The sequence below is a fragment of the Artemia sp. Qi Xiang Cuo genome, chromosome 7, assembly GCF_049724085.1.
Source record: "Artemia sp. Qi Xiang Cuo chromosome 7, ASM4972408v1, whole genome shotgun sequence".
Lineage (NCBI taxonomy): Eukaryota > Metazoa > Arthropoda > Branchiopoda > Anostraca > Artemiidae > Artemia > Artemia sp. Qi Xiang Cuo.
In genome coordinates, this window is record NC_142800.1 from 71,044,679 (window position 1) to 71,072,437 (window position 27,759).

Below are 27,759 nucleotides of genomic sequence, written 5' to 3' on the forward strand. Positions count from 1 at the left end.
TTAGGATAAATGGGAGACCCTAACGAGCCAAATATAGCCCTAGAATATCTGGAAAAGTTACTTTTTGAAAATTGAATTTATCTGTTTTTATGGGCCAGTTGATGAGAAATCACACAAGGAAATCATAACAAATGTCATATTAGCAATGTCTGCTTGTTCAAAAAATAATAATATACAAATGGCTAAACCTATGGTCAAAATTTGTACATCTATGGAAAGCCAAGCTTTATGTCTATTTCGGATCTATCACCAAGTGATACCTATAAAGTAACTGAAGAAAAATTAAAAGGTTTAATTATTTACCTTATGTGTAACATTCCTGTTTATTCTTGGTTGTTAATACCTGAGAAATGGCTAAACTGATAATTGAAATTAGTTTATTTATGAAAAGTTAAGCTCTCATTATATTTAAATCCTGACACCCAACTGACAGCTATAAGGTAATTGAAGAGAAAAATAAGGAGATGTATATTTATTTACCAAAAAAAAAAAAAAAATCAGAATTTCATGGGACCGTTGATTCCAATGTTGAGACGTTTGCCACAGTTTTGAACATAATACAGCGAGCAAGCACATAGGTCAAAGATAGCGAGAATGGGACGTTACGCAAATGAGACGTGTGGACCACATTCGCCACTCTGGTTATGCAGAAGTCAGTATTTGGTGCAAAGTCCACCGGGGACTTGAGTGGGAGCTCCACTAATATTTAGATTACAAGATATTGAAATCGAACAGAAATCAAATTAATGAAAAACAATTTTTGTTCGAATGAAGGTAAAGACAAATATTTATGATGAAGTGACTATTTTCAGCACTTTAAAATGAGTGCTCAATACTCCTAACCAAGAACATTGTCATAGAAATGTTCATTTGTATAACATTTTTATAACAATACTTCAAGAGTGAAAAAGCTTATTTATTCCGGTTTTATATGTTTCCATAGGCACAAATAAAACGCTAGTAAGTACTATTTTGAACAATAATTTGCTTCCTATAAAAGCACTAGACAAACCTTAGTATATAAGCACTGAAAGGTAGATATGGTTGCAGCCCCAATAATTCCTATTCGTTCCATGTTTTAATATTGCTCCTTACTTTCAATTAGATAAATTACTTTGTTTAATATAATTGAACGCATCTGACACCCATTGATATACATGTCAATTCGTATATAATAAATGAATGAGAGGCAAACATTATTTAGTAAATAAATGAACAATACAAAAAGAATGAATGGGTGACATACAACAACTACTTAGCGCAACTTTAACTTTTTTTTTACCTCACGACTTACGAGTCCTCACGAAATGCTAAACCATTTAAAGTTGAACAATATTAATCAACATAGCGAAAGGAGAAGCTCTATTGTTCATAAAAATAATGCCTTCATAAAAATGTTGCAACACGGAAGATTCTTTTAAACATGTAATAAAATAGAAACTGGTAACAGCATTTGATATGTTGACTATATACAAACAATAGGATAAACACAAAAGATTACATGCCGTAACCACCTGAACAAAAGCCTTAACAAAATCCATGACTAGAAAATTAGTATTTACAAAATCACTAGTGATTTGCTAACACTATTTATTCACTACTGTATGCTTAAGTTATTAACAACCTTTGTCGTCATCGTGTCGTCATCGTGAATCGTGTCGTCATCATGAATGATCTTGGCAGTTTTTAAAGTGAGCATTTTTAAAGTTATGGTGTTCAATCAGGAACACATGAGGAATTTATTTTGTTAGGTGACGCGGGAGGGAGAGCTCAAACTTTGAGTAGTTTGAAAGTTCCAAGCGAAAAAATTAAAATAGGTTATTTTTTATATCGATGAAGACAACTCCAAAGCCCCTCCCCCTGTAAATGACTATCTAGTATTGTCAGAACTTGCAAATACGGCGCTAAAAATGTGGGGACGTGAAAAATGGTTGATATTTCGGGAGGAGGGATCCCCCTTCCCTCTTATATTTTTTCAATTCAACATTTTGAGTCCTTAAAGCACAGAAACGGATACCCAAGATTTTAGGAGTAAGAACTGTAGGATCTCCAATTTTTGTTCATTCTAGTTTATTTTTCGCAAGATTTTCAATCTGAACTGCTTAATAACAGCGATAAGAGGAATTTTTGGTCTAACACTCTTTCTTTTGACAATGGAATTGTGTTCTAATTTATCATGAGTGCAATTTCTAATTACGCATTTTTAGGAGTTTCGGTAAGCAGCACATTATCAATGCTAGAGGGAAGCTGCAACCCACTTTGAGAAACGGTGTACACCATTTGACACTTGACACCTCTGGTGGAAGTGTACTATTTATGGTTCGAGGCCATATGGAAGTGTCTGACATATTGCACAAACTGTGCTGTGACTGACTGAATAAGTTGTATAAGTTGAGTAGGTTGTGGAGGGTTGGAGTCCACTCGGTTATGGCTTTTTAGCTCCTTACTTTTACCCAAACACTTTATTTTCGCCTACTTTTGATATTAAAACTACATAAAAAAAATAATAATATGAAAGAATATAATAATCTTGTATAGTTTTGTCATAATATTCTATTTTGATACACTAATATTAATACATTAGAGGCGCCAATTGAGGGGAAGCAGGGGCAAGATTCAACCCCTTGATTCTTTAAGGTTTCGAAAAAAATTCCTGTTGGGGGTATTTTCATTTAAAATGTCTTTCTTTGGTATTTTCATTGAAAAAGTTTGAAAAAATGACAAATTGGCTCCTTAAATTGTGTGAATTGACACCACGGATTAAAAAAAAAGTTTCAGTGGATAAAATCTTTTCTTTTTCTTTTTTTTATATATACAAAACAGAAATATCAAAACTTGTTGCTGAAATATATGCATTTCAAAACTAAAGGTGAGTCCTTAGCCAGAACCTGAATGCATATTTGATGATTACGCTGATTAAGCCGTTTATCCTAAATCCTGGAATAACCTTCCATTAACAAGGCATAGCTAGACCCCTTCCTACAACTAAGCACAAACTCAGGAAGCCTAGGTGCTCCCCTCTCCATAAATATTTGAATGGCTCACAAATTCCAGCGACATGAGAGCCACTGCTAAACTTTCTGCACTGAAAAATGACAAAATTCATGCAGTAGAAATATCAGCCAAAATATCTACTGCATTTAATAGAAACACAGCCAAAGAGAAAAACAAAAACAAATATAGCTAAACAAATAGGCTTGAATATAATATCGCCGAATGTAGCCAAAACAAATATGTATAGATAAAACATTACTTAACAATTACTTAGAAATGAAGAAAAATCGCATACATAGTCTAATAGATTCAATTTTTGCTCGCAGCACGGGTTAATGGTTAAAACATACACTGTCTTACAACATTTATAATATAAAACAGCTACTGGATCGCAATGATAATCGTTGTAAAAGTCAGACACTTTCCGTTCTTGTGATCAAAACTGGACAGAGATTATGAAATACTCAGTCAATATAAATCCTGTATTATTATAAGCTCTTTTAATCTTAAAACAAGATCTGAAATTATTTCATGGAGTAATAGCTTGATCACTTAAATCTGAATCAAAATTGAGGCTATCCCCATCTGATTCCAAACCAAAAAAGTCAAAGGCGTCAGGTAAACTTGGTATATTAGAAAAGGGTCCGAGAACTTCATCAAATGTTGAGTCACTGTCAAACATAAAGTCTATTGAATAACTGGACGCATTGCTGCAAGACTGGATCATTTGTCGGTGATATTCAGATGATTCAACGTCGTCCTTTTGATTCGTATCTTCGCCTAACAATCTGCATAAGTCTTGGATATAGTCCATTGCCAGACGAAGGGTAGCAATTTTAGTATCTTTTTCACTTGACGTCCTGTACAAAAACTCTGACTTGGGTACCGCCCGTCTTAATGTTTCAAATGCATCGTTCATTTCTTGCATTCGAAACCGTTCACGGGCGTTGGCTGACTTACGTCTATATTTTGACAATGCAGGAGGGCGGCTCCGAGGTTTTCGCTGTTTAGGCTGAGATCGCCGCTGTTCCACCTCAAGCCTCTTTTGAATGGATTTGGCACGAAGTGAATACTTCCTAATCATTCCACTTTCATTATTCATATCCCCAATGGCCTCTTCTACAGCGTTAGGTATAGAATCTTCACTTCCCATCTTTCAGAAAACCTGCAAAAGTAATTAGTTAGTTGAATAATATGTCTTGAAATTTTTCAAACAGTTCAAAACAAGGCTCTCTTGTTGTAGGTAGACAACAAATGTACATAAAATAAAATTAACATCATTTCTATAAGGATATACAGCAGATAATAGTGCGAGGAAGTACGTTTTACAGGATCACGACCAAGCCTTTACACAAAAAAATTTCAGGGAGGGAGAAAACAAGATTTCCAAAAAAAAACCAAAAGTGGCAAATTAGATGTTGCCAGGAAATATAGAAAAATGGGGAAAAATAATGTAAAGAAATCCGGCATTTTCATGAGAGAGGATTTAGAAAAGTGCTTACGCAATATCACTAATGTTCTTAATTCTAAATTCCAGGAAGTACATAAAGGGGGGGGGGGCTTTTCACCCTAGCCTACCGAAATTTCGAGAAGCTTACGATTTTCCTTATAGTTCCCTATGTATTTCATGTATTTTATCAATTCGGAAGGAGCACCAAATCTTGACCAATAACCCTCCTGTGAATTACGATATACCCCCTTGAATTAAATTACTACATAGCCCCTGCTCAAGATACTTGGTTGCTTTAAGTTTTTCTGAAATATATTACATCGCCTTTCTCGTTTGGAGTAACTCCTGAAAATTTGAACTTGGATATAAACATTCCTTGTCAAGGGCACACCCACATCGTCACCTGGTGCATATCTCAGAACGCCATGCGTGATGCACCGTTCCGCCACACTTGGCACAGTTTCCACTAAGCTTGGCACACATCCACCAAGCTTGGCACGCACCACCAGTTGTATATAATTTCTACTAGAGGGTGCCCCCTCGTCCTTTGTTTGAGTATCGAAACAAAATGAAAAAAGCTTACAAGAAAGAAATTGAGGAAAAGCCATTATTCAAGAAAAACCCTAAAAAGAAAAAACAATTGCTGGTTAACAGCAACAATTAAGGCTCGATCATCTATTGGTTCGTTTTTCAGTACAATAAATGTAATTTAGTATTATTCCTTTTGAGCTAAAAACTGAATTGTACTTAATCTTGGAGCCAAATTTTTATCTAACGTCAGAACTTTTTTTGCATGTACCTAAAAAAACTTTCTTTTACTATAAATTAGTCCTTCATAGCGGTAAAAAAAAAAAAAACATACACAGACGATAAATGAATTTTTCTAATTACTGATGAGTTATCTTGTGCAACATAACACCCATTGAGCTACTGCAGATACATATACCCCTGAAAGATATAGGAACTTAATTTTAATATATATATATATATATATATATATATATATATATATATATATATATATATATATATATATATATATATATATATATATATATATATATATATTAAAATTAAGTTATATATATATATTATATATAAAATATATATATATATATATATATATATATATATATATATATATAATAAAATTAAAGTTATATATATATATATATATATATAAATATATATATATATATATATATATATATATATATATATATATATATATATATATATATATATATATATATATATATATATATATATATATATATATATATATATATATATATATATATATACTTGCTCGTCACCGTGCGCAGTTGAAATCTGATCTTTCTGAAAAGTAATTAAAAATCCTTATCTGTTATGGAAAATGTTTGATAAGAAGGAGTCAGCAGGTCTCGAATAAGATATCCCATCTTTAATATGGATAAACTATTACCTTGATGAGTTTTCAGCCCCAAAACGGGATCTTAACATTTCTGTTCAAGAAAAGCTTTCATCCCTCCTCGCATCAATTCCAGATACTGATTTCCTAGTTCCCCAATCACAGGTTGCGTCCGCGATCCGACGGTTGAAAAAGATGAAGTCGGCTGGCATTGACCGTGTATCCGCCCTTCACCTTAGCCATTGCAGCCCAACTTTCATGGGACACCTAACTCTTTTCCTTCAGATGATCTTCGCTACTTAACTCTTACCATCGGCATTCAGTACTGGGTCGCTTAGGCCACTCCCGAAGAAAGGAAATAGTACTTCGGAATGAGCTTCGTTCAGACCGATCACAGTAGCACCAACGCTTTGCAAAATCTTACTACCCATCCTACTACCCATTTAAGACATGTACGACCACCTACAGGCTGAACTCCTACTTCCTGGCCATGGTCGAGCCCTCGCTGAATATACACCGGGATTCCTGTAGTCCCAGTAAAAAGGGGTGCTCGACAAGGATCAGTCACATCTCCTTGTGCTTTTAATAATTGTATTATTGAACCACAGTCTACTATCGAGACAACATGCATAGCTCGTGGCATAGACGTTACAATGATAGCCGATGACATTCTGAACCTCAGCCGCACAGTCGCAGGTACAGAGACCACCTTCTCCACACTACAATCAAAGTACAGTCGCATTGGCATTGAATTTATATATATATATATATATATATATATATATATATATATATATATATATATATATATATATATATATATATATATATATATATATATATATATATATATATATATATATTTGTCATTTGTTTCTGTTGTCAATATTTGTTGGGAACTTCATATTTGTTTTCTGTTACTCCTTAAAGGTAAACATATTTAAAATCCAAAAATCGGATACAGTTCTTGCTGGAATTAAACGTAGACCCACTGCAAATCTATTAGGCTACTGAAGAAATTTCAACCTGAAACATTCTTGATAATTTTATTATTTTTTAGATTAGCATTTATTGCTTCGAATTGGTATAGAAAAGAATTTTTTAGACATTAATTGGTTAAGTTGTTCCAAGCCAAATCTTGCAATTTACACTGACAGTAACATAGTGCTTTTCTTTGTACAGTCAGAACGAGCTTTATATATTTATTTTATTGATTTGATAAAATCAAAATACAATCTTTTATTGACAAAGACGTTATGTTCGCACATTTCATGTTATGTGTTATTTGGACAAATGCACAAACTCGATCCATCTTGGTTCAATTCATTTTGAGTGTGTACTTATTGCAAAGAGGGTCTTCTTAGAATCCTTACGGTCATTACGTAGTAAGACAAAGGGAATGTGTATTGTCATATAATTTTTCACATTTTGAAGGTGGGAGGAGGGCATGCATCAAATTTGAATTCATTCATTTCGTTTTGGATTCTTTGACTTCAATTCATCAAATAGTTTGTGGTAACGAACTGTAAGTAAGGAGCGACCCGGCTCAATAGTAACCGAAACACTAAAAAGCGAATTTTGTTACCAATAGATACATCAAAAGAATCATATTTTAATGTTGATTTCAAATATATAAGTTTCATCAAGTTTAGTTATACCCATCAAAAGTTACGCGCCTGAGAAAATTTGCCTGATTTTCGAAAAAAGGAGGTAATACTCTCTAAAAGCTATAGAACCTTAATGAAAATCACACCATCAGATTCAGCTTATCAGATGCCCCTACTGTAGAGATTTTATGCTCTTATCTGCAAACATGTGGAATTTGGTATTTTTTGCCAGAAGAAGGATCACGGATGCGTGTTTATTTGTGTTTTTGTTGTGTTTTTTTCCCAGGAGTGATCGCATCAACCCAGTGGTCCTAGAATATCGTGGAAGGGCTCACTCGAACGTAAATGAAACATTCTAGTGCCCTTTTACGTCAACAAAAAAAAATGGAGGGCAGCAACGCCCCTCCCATGCTCATTTTTTCCCAAAATCACCCGATCAAAATTTTGAGATAGCCATTTTGTTCAGTATGGTCAAAAATATAATAAATATGTCTTTTAGGATAACTTAATCCCCCCAAGTCCCCGGGGGGAGGGCTGAAATTTATGAACTTTACCCAATGTTATATATAGTATTGGTTATTGGGAAGTATACAGAAGTTTTCAGGGGGAATTTTCCTGATAGTTGGGGGGGGGGGGTCAGGGTTACGTGGGAGCTATGGAGGAAGTTTTAATGGGGGAAGGGACATTGCTATGAAGGGGGCACCGGATTTCCCAGCATTATTTAAAAAACGATCAGAAATTAAAAAAAAAAAAAAATTCAACTGAAAGTAAGGAGCAACATCAGAACTTAAAACGAACCTAGTCAAAACCTCGCTCTTTAAGCCAAACATTTTTTTTAGTACTTTTATAAGAGCTATTTAATCTCTTTAACGGCCTTTGTGATTAAGGGGTCATTTTTAAAGAATTGGAACAAAATTCGAACTTTAGCGTAAAGAGCGAGGTATTGACTAGGGGGCGAAACTTCTAATATAAGTATTAAAAATATATGAATATAGAAGTTCGTTACGTATGTTAATTAGTAAGTTACGTATATTTATTACTAATAAAAACGTTCTTAAATAAAATTAAACAACTTTCGAGAAAGCCATTTGACCAAATAAAAGTAAAAATAATATGCAAATTTTGCTTTAATTATTGATCTACGGTGAGCCAAAATCAAACCCTGCATTAATTCAAAAATACTCAAAAATTAAATAAAAAAACAAGTTTTTTTTAACTGAAAGTAAGGAGCGACATTAAAACTTAAAACGAACAAAAATTATTCCGTATATGAAAGGGGTTGTCCCCTCCTGAACGTCTCACTCTTTACGCTAAAGTTTGACTCTTTCTCACAATTAAATAAAAAAAAACAAGTTTTTTTAACTGAAAGTAAGGAACGGCGTTAAAACTTAAAACGTACAGAAATTATTCCGTATATGAAGGGTGCTGTCCCCTCCTCAACACCTCGCTCTTTACGCTAAAAGTTTTTTTATTGTTTAAAAAAATAGAGTTGTGAGAAAGTCAAACTTTAGCGTAAAGAGCGAGGCGTTGAGGAGGGGACAGCCCCCTTCATATAAGGAATAATTTCTGTTCGTTTTAAGTTTTAACGTCGTTCCTTACTTTCAGTTAAAAAAACTTGTTTTTTTATTTAATTTTTGAACGTTTTTGAATTAATGCAGGTTTTGATTTTGGCTCACCGTACATGAATAATTAAAACAAAATTTGCATATTATATTTGGTTAAATGGCTTTCTCGAAACTTGTTTAATTTTATTTACGAACGTTTTTATTAGTAATAAATATACGTAACTTAGAATTAACTTACGTAACGAACTTCTATATTCATAAATTTTTAACACGTATATTAGGGGGTTCGCCCCCTAGTCAATACCCTGCTCTTTAAACTATAGCTCGAATTTTTTTCCAGTTCTTTAAAAATGACCTCTTAATCACAATCAGTTGATCAGTTGAAAAACTTGTTTTTTTTATTTAATTCTGATCTTTTTCTTTAATAATGCTGGGAAATCCGGCGCCCCCTTCATAGCAATGTCCCTTCCCCCATGAAAACTTCCTTCATGGAAAGATCCTTCCATATAGCCACCGACCCTCTCCTTCCCCCACCTACCAGAAAAAATCTCCTCTGAAAAAGTCTGTATACTTCCCAATAACCAATACTATATGTTAACATTGAGTAAAGTTCATAACTTTCAGCCCTCCCCCTGGGGACTTTGGGGGATCAAGTCATTCTAAAAGACGTTGTTATCATATTTTCGACCATGCTGAACAAAATGGCTATCTCAAAATTTTGATCGGGTGACTTTGGGAAAAAAATGAGCGTTGGAGGGGGCCTAGTTGCCCTCCATTTTTTGGTCACTTGAAAAGAGCACTAGAACTTTTATTTCCGTTCCAATGAACCCTCCCACGATATTCTAGGACCACTGGGTCGATACGATCACCCCTGGGAAAAAAAAAACAAAACAAACAAACAAACAAACAAATAAACACGCATCCGTGATCTTTCTTCTGGCAAAAAATGCAAAATTCCACATTTTTGTAGATAGGAGCTTGAAACCTCTACAGTAGGGTTCTCTGATACGCTGAATATGATGGTGTGATTTTCATTAAGGTTCTATAACTTTTAGGGGTCTTTCCCCCTTTTTTTGAAAATCAGCCAAATTTTCTCAGGCGCGTAACTTTTGATGGGTAGCTCTAAACTTGATGAAAGTTATATATTTGAAATCAGCATTGAAATCTGATTCTTTTGATATATCTATTGGTATCAAAAACCCGTTTTCTAGAGTTTCGGTTACCATTGAGCCGGGTCGCTCCTTACTTACAGTTCGTTACCACGAACTGTTTGATTCTATTTTTTTAAAACATTAAAAAACTTTAGCCTCTCAGGTAAAAAAAAAACTTATTTTCTTTATTTAATTTTGTTTTAGCTCCAACTATGGAAATGAACTTTTTACAGTCATTACACACTAAAAAAAAAGGTGGATTTTTTTTAATGTTTTGTGTATTTAAGGGAGGGTCCCACATACCTAAGGATATTATTGTGATTAGCTATTATAAATACTTTTATTATTATTAACATGAGTAGACAAAGAATGGGTCAAGATTTATACATCAAAGGCGCATTACCTCGGAACCACTACATATAATATATATATATATATATATATATATATATATATATATATATATATATATATATATATATATATATATATATATATATATATATATATATATATATATATATATATATATATATATATATATATATATATATATATATTTATATGTAAAACAGTTAGAAATTAGAAAAGAAAACTAATTTTTTTCAATCCAAAGTACGGAGCAACATTAAAATTCAGAACGAACAGAGATTATTCCGTATATGAGGGGCTACCCCTTTCTCAGCCCTCGCTCTTTATCCTTTACGTTTACTTTTTATCAAAATTCCTTAAGAAAGACTGATAAAATACAAGGGCCATCGAATTTAAATAAGAAGTATACTTAAAGAACTTTAAAGACTTTAGCGTGAAGGTCGAGGCGTGAGGAAAGGGTAGGCCCCCTCATATACGGAATAATTTATCTTCGTTTTAAGTTTTAATGGTGTTCCTTACTTTCAATTTTATACAAAATTATTTTTTTATTAAATAAAAAGGAAGTTTCGGGTGAGTAATTTTGAAATTTCTCAAGACAAGAATTTTATGAACAAAGTTTTTCTTGGTTGTGCCCCCCTTCGTGCAGGTAAGCTTGTAAATATTATATTTTATTTAATGCTCAAAATGTCCGCAATAAGAGGGAAGCTCTTATCCCCTGGCGGAAAAAAAGCTGGAAAGAAAAGTGGAATTGCAAACTTAAGTAGTCTCAATGAAGCCATTTATCACCTATCAACTATCAAATCACGGAAGGTGCTTCGCCTTTAATTAGCCCGTTGCTGAATTCCTGGTACACTCCGCTCCGATTACCCTGACAGTTAGCGATGGCAAAATTACTAGTTTCAAATTTTCACTGGTCATCTGAGCGGGACGGTTTGTTTCTTTTTATGTAAGTGCTTTATCAGCCAAATCCTTCATCTTAAACTACTTAAAGTTATAAGTCACGGATGTTTCGTTTAAACAACTGCGCTGAAGGGAATAATTCTTGTAATTGTTGCGGTGAATATTTGCGTGTTTGCCGTGACAAGATGAGTACAATCTATTTTTAGTATCTTTTTCTCTTTTTTACCGTCGGCTTGAGCCATGATGCGTATATCTCTAGGGGGATTATTAGGTGAATATAGTAATAATAATAACGAAAAAATTAAAAGAATATATATATATATATATATATATATATATATATATATATATATATATATATATATATATATATATATATATATATATATATATATATATATATATATATATATATATATATATATATATATATATATATATATATATATATATATATATATATATATATATATACATATATATATATTCCCCTTAGAGATAAACAGGGATTCATCATTCCAGCATGCTCATTGCTAATTTAAAGTTGACCATGTCTATTCTTCGAAAGATTAGAATATTTTTTTTAATACAAAATGGCAAACAAACAACAGAAACTGAATCGAAATAAAACTTTATTTTATAATTTCGTAAGTTTGTATAACATAAATCGATAAAAATTACCAATTATGTGACATTTAAGTCATACATTAGACTTAGGAGTTCCACTGAAGGGTGGATTATGCCCGATCCCCTCTACCCAATGCATTCGTATACATTCGTCCTACTGAATTTAGTAAGTTTTGACTCGATCAACCATTCGGTTGTTAATCCCTGTACCAACTTTTGACTGCAATATTTTCACTTGCTTAGTTCTTTTTTGTGAAAAAATTCCACCCAGAATTTTTCACATCTTTGTTTAAATATGTACTCTAGAATGATAATGAAAAAAAAAACAACTAGAAAATATGCTCCCGAACTTCTACGTTGAAACTGTACCATACCAGACCAGGTGCAACGACAAAAAAGGCTTTTTCCACTGTCCATTTGTTAGCTAGCAATTTTAGCCAACCGTTTTTGTTTGGAGAGTGGAAACAGAAATGTTAGATAACAGAAGTTGTTAACATTCGTAGTATTCGTAGTAACGTAATAATTGAGCGGGATATTCAAAACGCAAGCTTGGAAATAAAACTTGAAAACTTCAGGGATTAATTGTGTGTCTCTAAGAGGACCTCAGGGTGGCAAAAACAGATTCGTGAATTCATTGGCCAGTTCAAAATAGCTGAAAAAATACGTGTCTCAAATTTAGTTGAGAAAATCTTGTCTCTAATTTTTCCGAAAATTTGTTTAAGAAATATTAGCAGTACTAAATTGTCTATTAATGTAATAAACATGGTTTTTGAATATTGTGCTTTAAATTCTTCAACAATGATTTCATTTGTAAAAGAAATTATCTAACAGTGTTAGTTAAACAGTTTTGTTTGGATGACATAAAACACACCAAAAACCAAGATTACAATTGACTTTCCTTCACTACTTTGCGTAAGTTCAGCTAAGACTGACAAAAAGAAGTTATCGTTGGAATTGTTGGGGAAATTGTTAGCTAACTGTTTTTATTTTCATGGCGGAAAAAAGCTTGTAATATGAATAAGGTTGGCCAGGTGGGATGCAATTGCACCATCTTGGAGCTGCGGTTAGCCTACGCATTAAAATTTCAAATTGTTGCATTTTTTTAGGGGAGGGGTTATCGTTCATTTTGCACATTTTCACTAGAAAATAGAGTTTCCAAAAAACTTTAATTTTTTTTTGGGGGGGGGGGTGTAACTTTAAAACAGACATCTGGTAACACTAGTATGAACGAATAACATCTTTTTGTCAGTCTTAGCTGAACTTTTGCAAAGTGGTGAAGGTAACAACTGCTACTACTACTACTAACAACTCACCGCAGCACATAGCCACCTGAGGCCAACACAGCTACGCACGCCTCTCCTCCACCCCAATCTATTCAAAGCCTCCCTTTTTACACCCACCCACGAAGTTACCATTTTCTTTAAATCTTTCTTTATGACGTACTCCCACCCCAGACGAGGACGACCTGCTTTTCGATTAGCCCTAGACGGTTGGCCGAAAAGAACAATCTTCGGAAATCTGTCATCCTTCATCCGCACAATGTGCCCTAGCTACCTCAACCTTTCTTTCATTATAGCCCTAGAGAGCCACATTTTTCGTATAGACTATTGTTTGAAATACTGTCAGTCAGCCGGGTACCCAGAACAATCCTTAAGCAATTTCTCTGGAAAACATCTAGCAAATCTTCATTCGCTTTTCGGAGCGTCCATGCTTCAGAGCCATATCTGACCGCTGTCATCACTGTAGCTTCTAATATTCTAATCTTGGTCTGCAGACTCATCTTCCTATTCTTCCAAACTTTTTTTAACTATGAAAAAACACCCTGAGCCTTGTCTATTCTACTTTTAACATCTTCACTGCTCCCACCGTCTTTACTAATAATACTACCAAGGTGAGTGAACCTGCCCACCTGATCAATCTTTTCATTACCCAGCGTCACCTTTTCATCTTCACTTATTCCTAGCCTTAGTGACTTAGTCTTCTTAACATTAATTTTCAAACCTATTCTAGCACCCTGTAATCGCAAAACCTCTAAAACTTAATTCATTTTGCTCACACTTTCATCTAGGATGCTTAAATCACCAGCATAATCTAAGTCCAGGAGACTTTTTCCTCCCCATTTGATTCCGTGGTCTCCCATTGCCTTTCCTGTGCTCCTTAAGACAAAGTCCATCAAAATAATCCATATAAAGGGGGATAGAACACAACCATGCTTAACTCCTGATTTAATACAAAACCTGCTGCTTACCTCATTTTCTACCTTAACCGCAGCAGTTTTATTCTTGTACATAGCACTACTCACTTGAATGTATTTGTTTGATATACCATACAAGGATAAAACTTTTACTAAAGCTCCTCTATCAACAGAATCGAACGCTTGCTCATAATCTATAAAACTGGGGACCAAAGGTGTGTGAAAACTCAGGCGCTTCTCAATTATTAGCCTAAGAGTGAAATATTGGTCGACACATCCTCTACTTTGTCTAAAACTGCCATACTCGTCTCTTAAAACTTTGCCAACGGCATCTCTCAGTCTAAGAAGTATCATATTACTGAGTAATTTACTATCTACAGAGACCAGACTAATCCTTTGATAATTACCACGCTTGCTTTCATCACTTTTTTTATAAAGTGGCTTAGTTAAGGTTTTCCTAAAATCGCTAGGTACTTCCCCTTTTTCAAAAATCATATTCATAATCTTCAGTATCTTATTTCTAACCTGAGAGCCACCATATTTAAGAAACTCATTTACCACCCTATCAGCACCTGGAGCCTTATTATTTTTTAATCCTTTTAGTACTGTCGCTAAATCTTCCTCACAAAACAAATCTTCCTTCACATCCAATCTTTTCCTGCAACTCTATCTTGGTTAAGCAAATTCTCAAAATGTTGGGCCCATAGGCAATTCTAATATTGTTTTTTGTGGGTTTTCATTGAGGAGCTTTTTGATTGTTAGTTAGATTCAGTTCTTTGTTTTAGGTTCATCTATTTCACTCAGTTCTAGGCGTTTACCCCCCCCCCCGTAAATTTTATATTATGTGCCACTCACTCAAGTTTACGCTGTGTAAAATTCGAGAACACCCCAGTTTTTTCGTTAGTTTCTTCGTTACTTTAGAAGTAAATTTGGGCTATAGATTTGCATATTAGGGAGGGGGGGGTAAAGTATAGCGGGTCAGTATGCAAAATAAGTTTGGTACAAGTATTCTGTATATTTGATAGATAGACTGAGAAGTATATTTTAAAGCCAAATATACGGCTATGAACATAGTAAAATAACATAAATGAAAGGCATAAATAACATAAATTTTGATCAGCGATCATCATAAAACATTTAAATGAAACACCACGTTAACCTAATAATAGTACTTAATACTTGGAAAACGGTCATTGAAAAAAAAGAACACCTAACACTTGAAAAAAACACTTAAATGAAACACTATATTTACTTTATACTGGGATTTTATTTTTTTTTTAGTTAAAAAAAAGTGACCTTACCTATAGATAACTGTTTTATGACTTAAAATTTTCCAAATAATTTACAACCACACCCCCCCCCCCCCTTTATGTGCAAATATATAACCCAAACTATATGTTTCCCATATATATTGTCACTTGTCTTTGTCTTGTCTCGCGCTAAGCTGAATAAAACTAATGAAGAAACCGGTTTGTTCTCGAGTTTTAAAGCGTAAAATTGAGTGAGTTGCCCATGATACACAAGTACCAAAACTCCTTTCCCCTACTGAAATAAAAAAGTAAAACACAAATTAAATTTTCAAATTTGTAAAGCCTTCTTTTCCACGGGGGGGGGGGGATATTTTCCGCGGGGAGAATTTACCGGGAAAGCAAAGTATTTGGACAGTTTGAAGTCAGAAAATAATTCTTTCTAGTTATGCAGCCATTAAAAAATTACAAAAGTATAGCGAGGTATCTGGAAATTTTGTTAACTAAAAAAAAAAAGGAAAAAAGAAAAATCCCAGTATAAAGAAAATGTAATGTTTCATCTAAGTGTTTTTTTTCCAAGTGTTAACTGTTTTTTTTTTTTTTAAATGACCGTTTTCCAAGTACTCAGTACTGTTATTATGTTAATGTAGTGTTTCACTTAAGTGTTTTATGATGATCGCCGATCAAAGTTTATGTTATTTATGATTTCATTTATGTTATTTTACTATGTTCATAGCCGTATATTTGGCTTTAAAATACACTTCTCTGTCTATCTATCTAATATGCAGAATAATGGTACCAAACATATTTTGCATACAGACCCGCTATACTTTACCCCCTCCTCCCTAATATGCAAATCTATAGCCCAAATTTATTTCTAAAGTAACGAAGAAACTATAGAAAAAACTGGTGAGTTCTCGAATTTTACACAGCGTAGACTTGAGTGAGTGGCGCATAATACACTAGTACCAAAATTCCTTCCCCCTACGGAAATAAAAAAAAATTCTCAAATTTAGAAAGCCTTATTTTCCACTGGGGGTATTTCCGGGGGTATTTTCCGCGGGAGGTATTTTCCGGGGGAGTATTTTTCGCAGGGGGGAGGGGGAATTGCGGGGGAGGGTATTTTCCGGGAGGTTATTTTCCGGGAGGTTATTTTCCGCGGGGGAGTATTTTCCGTAGGGGAAGGATTTTCAAGGGGGAGGGGATTTTCCGTGTGTGTGGGGGGGGGGGGTAATCGCTAGCCACCATTTCACTCAGTAAATCTATTGGTGATATAGCGTAAATACTTCGTAATGTTTTATTTTAATCCCTATCAGTAGTTCCAATTCACGATAATATTAGGTAGGAATGTATTTTCCAAAATATAGGCGGGGCAAGCTTGTTGTTTGTTCAGTTTTTCGATGACAATACCGTAAAAAAAGGGCATCTCTGAAAAAATATTGCGCGGGGATGGTTGACATCCTCCTGTCCATCCAATTGACACCCCTGACCAATGTCTCTTGAAAATATCCCCATTGCACAAAAGCACTTTTTTTTAATTAAATATAATTTTTGGGAAAACCTTCGGAAAAGAAAATTGTGCGTGAATGTAGTAGCCTTTCAAAGTCGCCAGAGATAGTTAGGGTTGAATTATAAAAGAACAAACTAGAATATATACTTTTAAAGACAAATTAGGCAACGTTTGTTTTTAACAAGACATAACAATGTTTATTTAGCCGAAAACAACTTTAGATGGGTCTATAAACAAGTATGCTAATTCTAAACAAAGTATCCAAAACGAAACAAAAAACCATTTGCTTCGTCTATTGCTCGACTCACTGATTATCTAGGGATTTTTAAGCCGAATCTTATTTTAGTTACATCTGACTTCGATGGTTTTATCTTACCTAGATAAAAAAAATCTTCATTATAGCTGAAGAATTTGTCTATTGTCAGTATCGTTGTTAGACTGAAGCTATAATCGCCTAAAATCTTAGAAAATATCATGATTTGAAAAGATTATTTGGATTCGGAGTGGTGGAATCACTCCCGCCAGATATTCAGTGAAAAAATTCAAAAAGGCATTTTCAATAAAAATACGCCAAAAAATGTTTTTGTGTACACACACACACACAAAAAAACAAGGAGGCAAAAAACCCTACTGGGAAGGGCTAGCCAACTTCCCCGCAATATACACTCCTGGTTCAAGCGACATAATAAAACTTGTTACACAGTTTTGTTAACCAGGGGACAGAAGGACGAGAGAGGATAAGGGTAGGGACATCATTTAGGAGGATGGGTTATGCCTTACATTTGGAAAAAATAGCTTTTTTCTGTATTTTCATTAAAAATACATATTTAGGTATTTACGCTGAAAAAAACACAAAAAATAGAGGCGTATTATAGGTATTTACGTGAATTATTTCCTTCCGTGAATTAACACGCCTGGATAAGGGGAATATTGTTTGAAACCAGTTTAAGTCTTGTATATAAAATTTTTTTTTGTCAACTTTAGTAATAGAAAAAAAGGTATTTTTGGCTGAAAGTAAGGATCAACATTAAACTTAAAACGAACAGAAACTATTCCATTTATTAGGGGGGCTGTCCCTTCCTCAACCTTCTCTTAACGCTAAATTTATTAAGTTCCTTAAAAATATTTCTTATTCAAATTCAACGGCTTTTCTATTAGAGTAATGTTCCTATAATCATTGCGACAAAAGGTCATCTTTAGCGTAAAACTGAGGGTTGATGAAAGGACAGTCGCCCTAATGTACGGAATAATTTCTGTTCGGTTTAAGTGTTAATTTAGCTCCTTACTTTTAGCTAATAAAACTTAAAATCGCATTATTTTTTTTAAAATCACAATAGGAAACTCCCTTCCCGCGCACCGGGTAAAACTTCCCTTGAAAAATTCACTCAGGAGACTTTCCTCTCAACGGAAAATTCTCCTCGTGGAAAATCTCCCCCTCCACAGAAAATTTACCCCCAAAAATATCCCATATATTTCCTAATAACAAATACTATATGTGAACAATGGGCAAATTACATAACTTACAGCCCTTTCTTCAGGGACTATAGGGGTCACGCCATCTCCAAAGCCATTGCTGTTGAACCTTTCAGCTATTCTGAATCAAATGGCTATCTCAAAATTTTATTTTGTTTATCTCAGATCTCTCTTGGGAAAAAAGCGCTGTCAGAGAGGGACTAGTTGCCCTCAAATCATTTTGATCACTTAAAAAGGGCAGTGAAACTTTTGATTTTGTTTGAATGATTCCTCTGCAGATTTTCAGAGGCCATCTGTTCGATACGATGAGCTCTGGAAGAAAAAAAACAACACATTTTTGTACATAGTAGCTTGAAATTTCTACAGTAGGGCTTTCTTATATGGTGAATCTGAGTTTCATTTTCGTTAAGACTGCTTGACCTTTGCTTGACTTTTTGGGGGTTTGTCCCACCTTTTTCAAAAATCAGGCAAGTTTCCTCAAGCTCGTAACTTTGATGGGTAACATGAAACTTAATGAATTTTATGTACTGGGAAGCAGCAAAAAAAGCCAATTGTTTGAAAAATCCATTGTTATCAAAGCTCTTTCTTTAGAGTTTCAGTTACTATTGGGCCGAGTCACTTCTTACTGATCGTTACCACGAACTGTTTGATACATCAGGCAACTGCAGCTAATTTTTAGATGAAGCTCCGGTAGCTATTCAGTGTCTGTAAATGGATGTTTCAGGACGAAGTGAGAGTGATTTGAATATATCAGGGAAACTAAACTTAATTTAGCTCAGTACTTCTCCATCGTTAAATCCTTCGTAAAAACACGTATTGATGAGTATCTTTTTATCAGAAGTTTTGTTTCCGATGATCTAATTTTTAATGATCTAATTTTAACGTTCAATGATCGTAACCAAATTTCTATTTTATCCGAAATCCTTTTGATACAGAGTAGCATTCTGCTTGTTGCCTTGCAAAATTGCTCCAAGGAAGCATTTTAATCAGCACTTGACTTGAAGAAGGAGAGTAGTGAAAAATGGCTGCAGTCAATATGCGCTATGATATGGTAGGAGTTAAGATCGCAGCAATATTTGAGATGTAAGATCGTAGCACTATCCCACTTTTAGCCAGGGAGAAAGCCGTCCTGGCTAAGTGGACATGTGCTGGGCTGAGCATTCTTTGTCCATGGGGCACGGGTTTGATCCCTGGTGTGGCCAGTTATTTGGTTTGGGACGCAGGTCAGTGGTATGACTCTGTAAGCTTAGCCAGAGTTGACCCAGCTCTAAATGGGTATCTGGAGAAATCTGGGTAAGGTAAGTAGGAAGGGTGTGAGAGAGCACAAGATGGCTGGCCTCCACGCCCCCCCCCCATTGCACTTCCTGGCTGAAGGGCCATGAAACGGAGATCAGAACCGCCGGTTTGGACCTTAAGGGTCTAGTGCCATTCTACGTACTTATTTACTTACCAATATCTGAGAGAAGACAGCTTCGGATAAGTTTAGAAAGGCTAAGAATTCAGAGCTTAGTCAATCCCCCTTTACTCAACCCTTGGATACAAGTATTTGCGTCAATCACGAAAAACTTATTTGATATCTTTCATATCTAGGGAGAAGTAAATTTGTCACCTTTTTTAAATTTTTTCGAGGAAAATACCAAAAAAGGCAAGACAATCAATTCTTAGCAAATGAAAATCGTTTTATCACAAAATTACATGAACCAGGAAGTAATAAAACTAGCCATATTTGACATAATTTGAAAATGCGGTGCTTTGTGACATTTTTAAAACTTGGTGACACTGTTCTGTAAAAAAGTGACGACTTTTCTCGATAATAGTACTGTTAGGCCGAAAAAGGACACTTTTTGGTCTACTGTACTGAAGGTGTCATTGTCTAAACTTTTTGGGTTGACCAATTTTGACAAATTTTGATTCAGCCTGTTTTAATCCAATTTTTGCACAAGGATTTGCATCTAGTGGTACTACTTAATTAGCTGTTAATTAGCTGGTACTATTTAATTAGCTGTTCCTTATTAATTACTTAATAATGAACACGTCAATTCAAAAGGTGTTTGTTTTTTCTTGGTTTATTTCTACTTTCATTATACCTTTATGAGAGATCAGTTGCAGGTTTTACATTAAGTGTTTAACATGTTGTTTACAACAACTGAATTTTTTGTTATTTACTTTTTTTTGCGTCTAATTAAATTGTTTTTTTTTTTTTTTTTTTTTTTTTTTTTTAAGAAAGCTCCCGTTCCCTAATCCATCAGTGAAATTGATAATATCTTTATTCAGCTTTGCGGTGATATATTTTTGCCGCTTAATCAATTAATTTTAATCTTTGAAATTGTTTGGATACGAGTAAAAATTTCTAAAGCCATGACCAGGCACATATGCAACATTAGGAGGGGCGTGCATTTAAGAGGGATACACTACTTCCAAAAAGGGTAAAACATACCTGAAATATTAGACATTGGAGGGAAATTACGAATATCCCAACATTTTGACGGTCTTTTGCCTGAACAAGCCCTCCTATTTCGTTTTTACCTGATTAACGAATAAATGAGATTTTTTTGCACTGATAACCAGCTATGGAAGAGAATTTCATGTTCGATGACAGCCAAGCGTTAAAATTTCTTTAAAATGATTGAGTCTTTACAATAAGTTCCTTTAATAAATTTTTTAATCAGCTCTATGCTAGAAAACTGACCTTAAATATTTTTGCGAATTTTCATTTAACAGGAAGAGATAAGTATCATTTATCAGAGGCAAAATTAGTAAGTTTCTTTTACATGTATTCCTTTTTGCCGTAATTCCATTTTTTTTTCGATATTGAAGTTTGACGTAGATATGGTATGATATTTTTTTTCGATACGGTAAGACACAGAGAAAATGAGATTACACCAAAAGCATCTTTTTTGTACCAAGGACAACCTAAAAGCAATTTTTTGACGGAAATTTTGACATTTAAAGTAGCCGATCTCTTAGTAACCTTGAATTTCGGTTGCCGCTTCATCAGTTTTGGGATAAATTTCCCATTTTCTACTTTATTTCACAAGCTAGAAGATGAACATACCATTCGATGCAATTTTTTAAACCCTAATTCTGTCCTCACTAATTACATTTCAGATTTTAAAAGGACCCTAAAATAACACATTGTTCCTTTTTTTGGCTACCAAAACTAAGATAGAAATATAAATCCAAAATCCAGTACTAAGTTGTTATGTTACAGTCGTCTATTTCTTATCCATTGACCTATGGCCAAGTCAATATGATATGACAGTGTCTTTCCCTCACTACAAGGTTTATTATAACCTCGACATTTATTTTTTTTTTAATCGCTCATTTTGTTCTCATTTAAAATTTAGAATTTTTACATGTATATCCTTATCGCACAGATGACACGAACTGTAATTAAAATTTTAAGTTTTGCATTTATTGACTTCAAAAGTGTCTGGAGAAACGGCCTACATTACTGTCCTGTTTTTAGTGGGTAATAACATTAGTTATTACCCGTTAGGGCAGCTGCTGGACTTGCAATATTAAATTTCTAAAATTTTGACCAATTCATTTTTATAAGTTAGATTTTACTTAAAATCCTTGTAGTTTCATAAATAATGCACAAGACTGACGAAAAAAAGTAATCACTTCAAGATTCATAGTGTGATATCGATGCAATAAAAAGATCAAAAGATTGAATTTACATATTGGCACGAAGGTAAACACCATATTGTCGCCAAGTGGTCGCCAAGTAGCTGGTATTTGAGGTCCTCGTACACATTTCTTGGTTAGGATAAACAAGTGCTTTCCGGACTAACTTTCTTTGATATTTCAAAGAAAGTAGCAAAGTCGGGTAAACGAATTTTGAGAATTCGTTTCCTGAATCCAGGAATTCGTTTCCACCCAGACATCGTTTCCTGAAAATCTCTGATGGTTTAATTCATCTAACTCGGCTAGTTTTTTTTATCTTATATTCTTTACCTTATGAAATAATTTGGCAACTCTTTCTTTATACTAGTTCATATTTATTGTTTAATAATTATTGCCTGCTATTGTATTTTAATCTATTCATATTACTCGAATTTTACCGCTTACATTATTTATTATTTACAGTTCTGTTTGTTCTTGTTTAAAAACTGTTAGGAGTCCTGTACAGTGTACAGAGTAGACAAAGGTAAAGGATTTGATGATAGTGTCAATGTTATTTGAAAGTGCAAGTCGCAAAATGTGTTTTCGAGTCATCAATACTAAACAAGGGTAAAATGGTAAATGTATAATGAAAGGGCATAAGGGAGGGCCACACCGCAGTAATATAGAGGGTTTACTTGCAAATACATTACCTTAAGCTGTTACTTACTTGTGAATCAGTTTAGACCTGAAAGTTTGACTTGGGAAAGGGGTCATAGAGGGGAGGAAGGGCTTACCTCCGATGTACCTCAAGCTTTTGCCCTTTAAGTCTTCAGATGAATTGGAATATAGGAGGGGTGATATAGAAATTGGAGGGGCGAGAGGGTTTTTCCAGGAAGGATATTAGAAAACTCCAAGGAGTTTGTGTTTAGTCCCATGGTTTACAGAGCTGGGGAAGCGTTCTTCCGACAAATCCTAGGGAGGAATTGCAGGTATGATCACAATCAACAAATAATATAATTCAAAGCACAATTTAGATCACATTGAATGAAACTTATTTACACTACAATTTAAGTCAATTATCAGCATATATCAATTTGAAATATTCCAAGGTGTTAGAAAACAAAGCCCTATAGATCAAGCTGTCTAATGAAATATACAGTAGTTAGCCTACTCTAGATCAAAAATGCACTAGTTAAAATTTCATGTTATTTTCATTGTGCTTGGAGAGATCAATCAAATTGAAACACCTGTTTCTATTTTTTTTTCCATTTGTACTCTGTCAATCTGCAATTTTGACTGTCAAAAGATTCTATTCAAAAACAGACGAATCTTAGTTCTGAAAATGATTACATGTGCTTCTATTTACGTCCAGTTTCTTTTTATTTCCTTTCTTGTTTCTAGTTCTTCCAACTGACAGGGGATAGAAATACATTAAAGATTTTGTAAAAAAGAATAAAAAGTACGCCTATACATCCAAAATTAAGAATAGACAAAGAAAATACAATTCTTACTAATAACCTTACATTTTGGGTCATCGAGGCTTAGCTTTTCTGCTATGAAACCAAACCCACTTTCTCTTTTTCAGCATTTAGGCTTTAGTTCTCAGGCATGAATGAAAAAGGACCAAACTCAATGTTCAATGACTTTGGCATCCCGAATGTTTCGAACTGTTCCTTATGTAACTTTCTAATGCTGTTTCAAAATTATTGCTCAAATTCTTCCTTAATTACTTTACTTTGCAAGAACAAAGATAATGGAGGAGTGAACATATTCCAGTGGGCTCCATCTAGATTTTTGTCCCTCTAAATTCTTGCCCACTAGATCTTGAAAAATGTAATTTTTTAATTATTACCATTGGCAAACATTTTTTTGGTATTATAATTGAAAAATTGAATTAAGCAACAAATTCCACCCTAGATTAAAAAAGCACATCCCCTTTACATTTACTGAAATGACACCACTATCGCAAAATGATCACCATGTAATTTTCTATAGCCTGTTGATTTCAAAAAAAAATAATTTATATTTTTCCTTCGGGTGCCACATTTTGTAAAAAAAGAATGTTGTCCACTCACGTAACTTATCGTAAAGTCTCAAGTTATGCTAGTGTGAAATGTTCTGCGGCACAGCGTGAAAGAATCATTAGACCAGCAGCACACTTGATACAAATTCTAGTAATTGAATCAATGTCCTTAAATTTCATGATAAAAATCTAGGCTATTAAAATCTATTGAATGAGAACATGAATTTCATATGAATCCCTGAAACGAAAGAAAGAAAGGAGTACAACAAGGGATACACACAAAGGATACACTCGAAAGAAAGGGGTACAACAAGGGATACACACAAAGGATACACTCGAAAGAAAGGGGTACAAACAAGGCGTCTTCCAAGGATTGAAGGAAAAATCCTCTTTTAATTAAATATTCTTTTATTGAATAGAACTTTCATCCCAGCTCTTTTTTCTTCAAATGAGAAGATTTGTAGGCTACCCTACATCGTAAAGAAGAAGAAAACACGAAAAAGAAAAGGGTGATTTATCTTTAACTCGAGCAGCAAAAGTATGGACACGGAGAATATAATGGCCACGACACAGCAATTTTTAAAATTTCAAGATACCCCAAAAGTATCTTGAAATTTTGATTTTGTCTGCGTCTCTAAATTCAGCTTGTTTTGCAAAAATTTAGAAAATGAACCTTACCCTCTAAAATGAATAATGGTATATACAAGGACAACATTGAGCAATTTGGAATGAAGGGCAATAGTGAATTTTGTAAGACCCCGTTCTCATTGAAAGTGGGCCTAGGTACTTGGGTCGGTAATCTTATGGATCTAATCTCGAGGTAGTAGCTTCCTAATTTAGTGACCCAAAAGTAATTGTAGTCAGGATATCATTTTGCAGGTTCAATTGCAGAATAATCTGATTCAATTTAACCCTGTTGAACTCCTCCCCATTCAGTTTGACCTTCGTGCATTTAAAACTCCATGAAACTCTCATTCAAATCAAGCCTACGCAGCTCAACCCATTTCAATTTAACGCCAACTCAAGGCTGCCCCAAGCAACTCAACCCTGACATAAAACTGCCCCGTGCAACTAAATTCCATTTCAAATCAGCCTCATGCAACTCGGCGTCATTTAACTAACTTCATTCAACTCAATCCCCGTTCAATTCAACGCCATACGCCCCAACCCCAGCTTGATTTAACCTATAGGCAAGTCAAACCCGCTCCAGTTAACATAATTCGTCAGAAATTTAATTAAAATCAACATATATTCGTTTCAACTCTTGCCCAGCTTTTTTTCTCAGACCCTTTTTATAATTTAACTCAAACCCTTTTGTCGGAAGCAGTTGCAATACTAGGCTCTCGTGCGTCCGGTGCAAAATCGTGGTTGATCCCATCCCCCCCCCCTCCTCTACCTCCCCAAAAAAATTTCAGGCCATATTTTAACAAAATTTTGATTTATAAATAAATTGTTTGGAATTTACCAATTAATTCATAGTTCATTTCTAATTCATTTTTTAAATTAATTAATTATTATTAATTACTTTCATTATTATTTTTTAATTATTTCTTAGATTATTTTTATTTTATTCATTAATTAATAAAATTTTAGTTAATTATTCATTAATTATAAAATGTCTTCTCCCGGGACAAGTGCCCCCTCTGTCTCTCCCCTAAGAACGCCTAAGGTCAGAAGTAGTAAAATTTTGACTCAAATGAAATGTCTTTCTTCATTTGTAACTCTGGTTTTCTGGTTTGGTTTCGTTCAGGAAAGGTACAGAGGAATATGTTAACTAATAGGTTTGTATTCCATGGATAAAAAAAATATCATATTTGGAAAAACAAAGGTTTCTTTATGCCATTGATTTGATAGAATATTTCCCCCCAAAAAAATTACAAGGAAAAAAAAGCTCCACGTTAAAACCCAAAACGAACAAGGATAAAGTCATGCAATACTCTGTTCTTAGAATGAAAAGAAATGACTGCGAATGAACAAATAGAACCGAAAACAAAGATAAGCTAAAATGAATAATCGCATCAATTATAAACATAACGGATACTGACTCCTATCGACGTATAGATGAATCTTAAACCGAACAGAAAATGAAAACAATAACCAATTCAAACTTAAGTGAGTAGAACTTACCACAAATAAGAGCAAGAATACCACTCCCCTAAACACCCAAAAACGGTGTCATTTCCACTTTACTGGACACAAACTATATTTCAGAATCAGAGTCATTTATCATTATAACACTGGAAAATAAAAATCGCTGGGACTTCCAGGAGCTAACATTTTCGTATTTCAATTATGTGGCTCTAATCTATATAGAAAACTTTGCTGATTTTGTTGGTTTGCGCTATTATTATCTTTTTTATTTATTTATTTCTCATCGGCAGTTACAAATAAAGCAGATAATTTTCAATAAGCTCAAATAATGCCAATTAAGAAAATAAAAACAACCAAATCAGCAACACTTAATATACAGTATATAGCATAGAGCTACATCCAGTCCTTAGAGGAGGTGGGACGCAATTATATAGCAATGATTATTATATTTACAGAGAGTATAGAATAGTAAATCGAATGGTATATTTATTTTTCACCTAGCGAATCAATTGGAGCCTTGACAAATTTACAGTCAAATATCCCTAAACTGAAAATTAGAAAACTTCAAAACTTTGTACTGTTAGGTGTTCAAGTGTCAGGGATACTGTTTGGCATGCCCCCTTTAGACCCCCTTAAATAGAAGAGCTATACACTTAAACAAATAGGTATAAGAGCATGTTCTGAATTACTTTAGCCGAAGAAAGAGAAAATACATTGTGGACGTGTAAAAACTTTTTACATTATCCACGTGAGAAATGTTTTTCTTGGGACAAAATAGAATATTGGCCTGCAATCATGGGCACCCATATGGGGGGGCAGGGGGCTCTTGCCCCCCCCCCCTGGCTGAATGATGCTGCCTTATTTTTATATTTTTGTTCTGAGATTTTTATTATATAGCATTAAAAGTAGCAATTAGACGAAGTTTGCCCCCCCTGGAATTCAGCTTATGGGCGCCCATGCCTGCAATACCCACTTGTAAGGATTTTAATAAGTATGTATGAAGCTACAAAGTTTGTTATTAAAGTTGTAGGAAAATTTTCAGATATAATTTGTTCTAGAAAGGGGGTTAAACAAGGTTGCCCCCTGTCTCCGCGGTTATTTTTGTTGTTTATTAATGATTTGCCGTATTTTCTTAGGAAGCAAAGAGCCCCAACGGTGTCATTAGATGTCTTTTGAATTATGCATGCTAATGATCGCAGATGACCTGGCACTAGTAGCGAAGTATAGAGAGGTTTTATAGCTCTTGTTGGATAGAACTAAAGATTGTACAGATAGGAAAAAACTATGCCTTAATGTAAAGAAGTCGGTAGTTATTGTTTTTAGAAAAAGGGGTAAGATTACAAGTAGGGATAGAGTAAAATGGGAGGGAATAGATTCAGAGTGTAGGGATGAGTTTACGTGTTTAGGATGTAAGTATTCGTCAAATGGTAAGTTTGGAAAACAGCTCAAGCTAAGTCTTGCTAAAGGAAAGTCTTGCGCCTATGCTGTGATTGCTAGCCAACTGGCAAACATACAGAATCTGAAGATGCATAATCAGATATCAAACAGTTCGT

At 34.2% G+C, this 27,759-nt stretch overlaps 1 protein-coding gene across 2 annotated transcripts in view; it reads right to left on the reverse strand.

Moving 5' to 3' along the window:
* Nucleotides 1-977: 977 nt before the first annotated feature.
* The window catches only part of LOC148950653 (uncharacterized), a 43,806-nt gene continuing 17,024 nt past the window's right edge, over nucleotides 978-27,759 (reverse strand). The window contains exon 2 of one of the 2 annotated variants that reach the window (XM_089092539.1): nucleotides 978-4,159. In XM_089092539.1, the coding sequence (XP_088948665.1) occupies nucleotides 3,524-4,147 (624 nt within the window). In that variant the 5' untranslated portion in view covers nucleotides 4,148-4,159 and the 3' untranslated portion in view covers nucleotides 978-3,523. The remainder of the gene's footprint in view (nucleotides 4,160-27,759) is intronic. The other variant, XM_089092538.1, reaches the window with a different exon arrangement.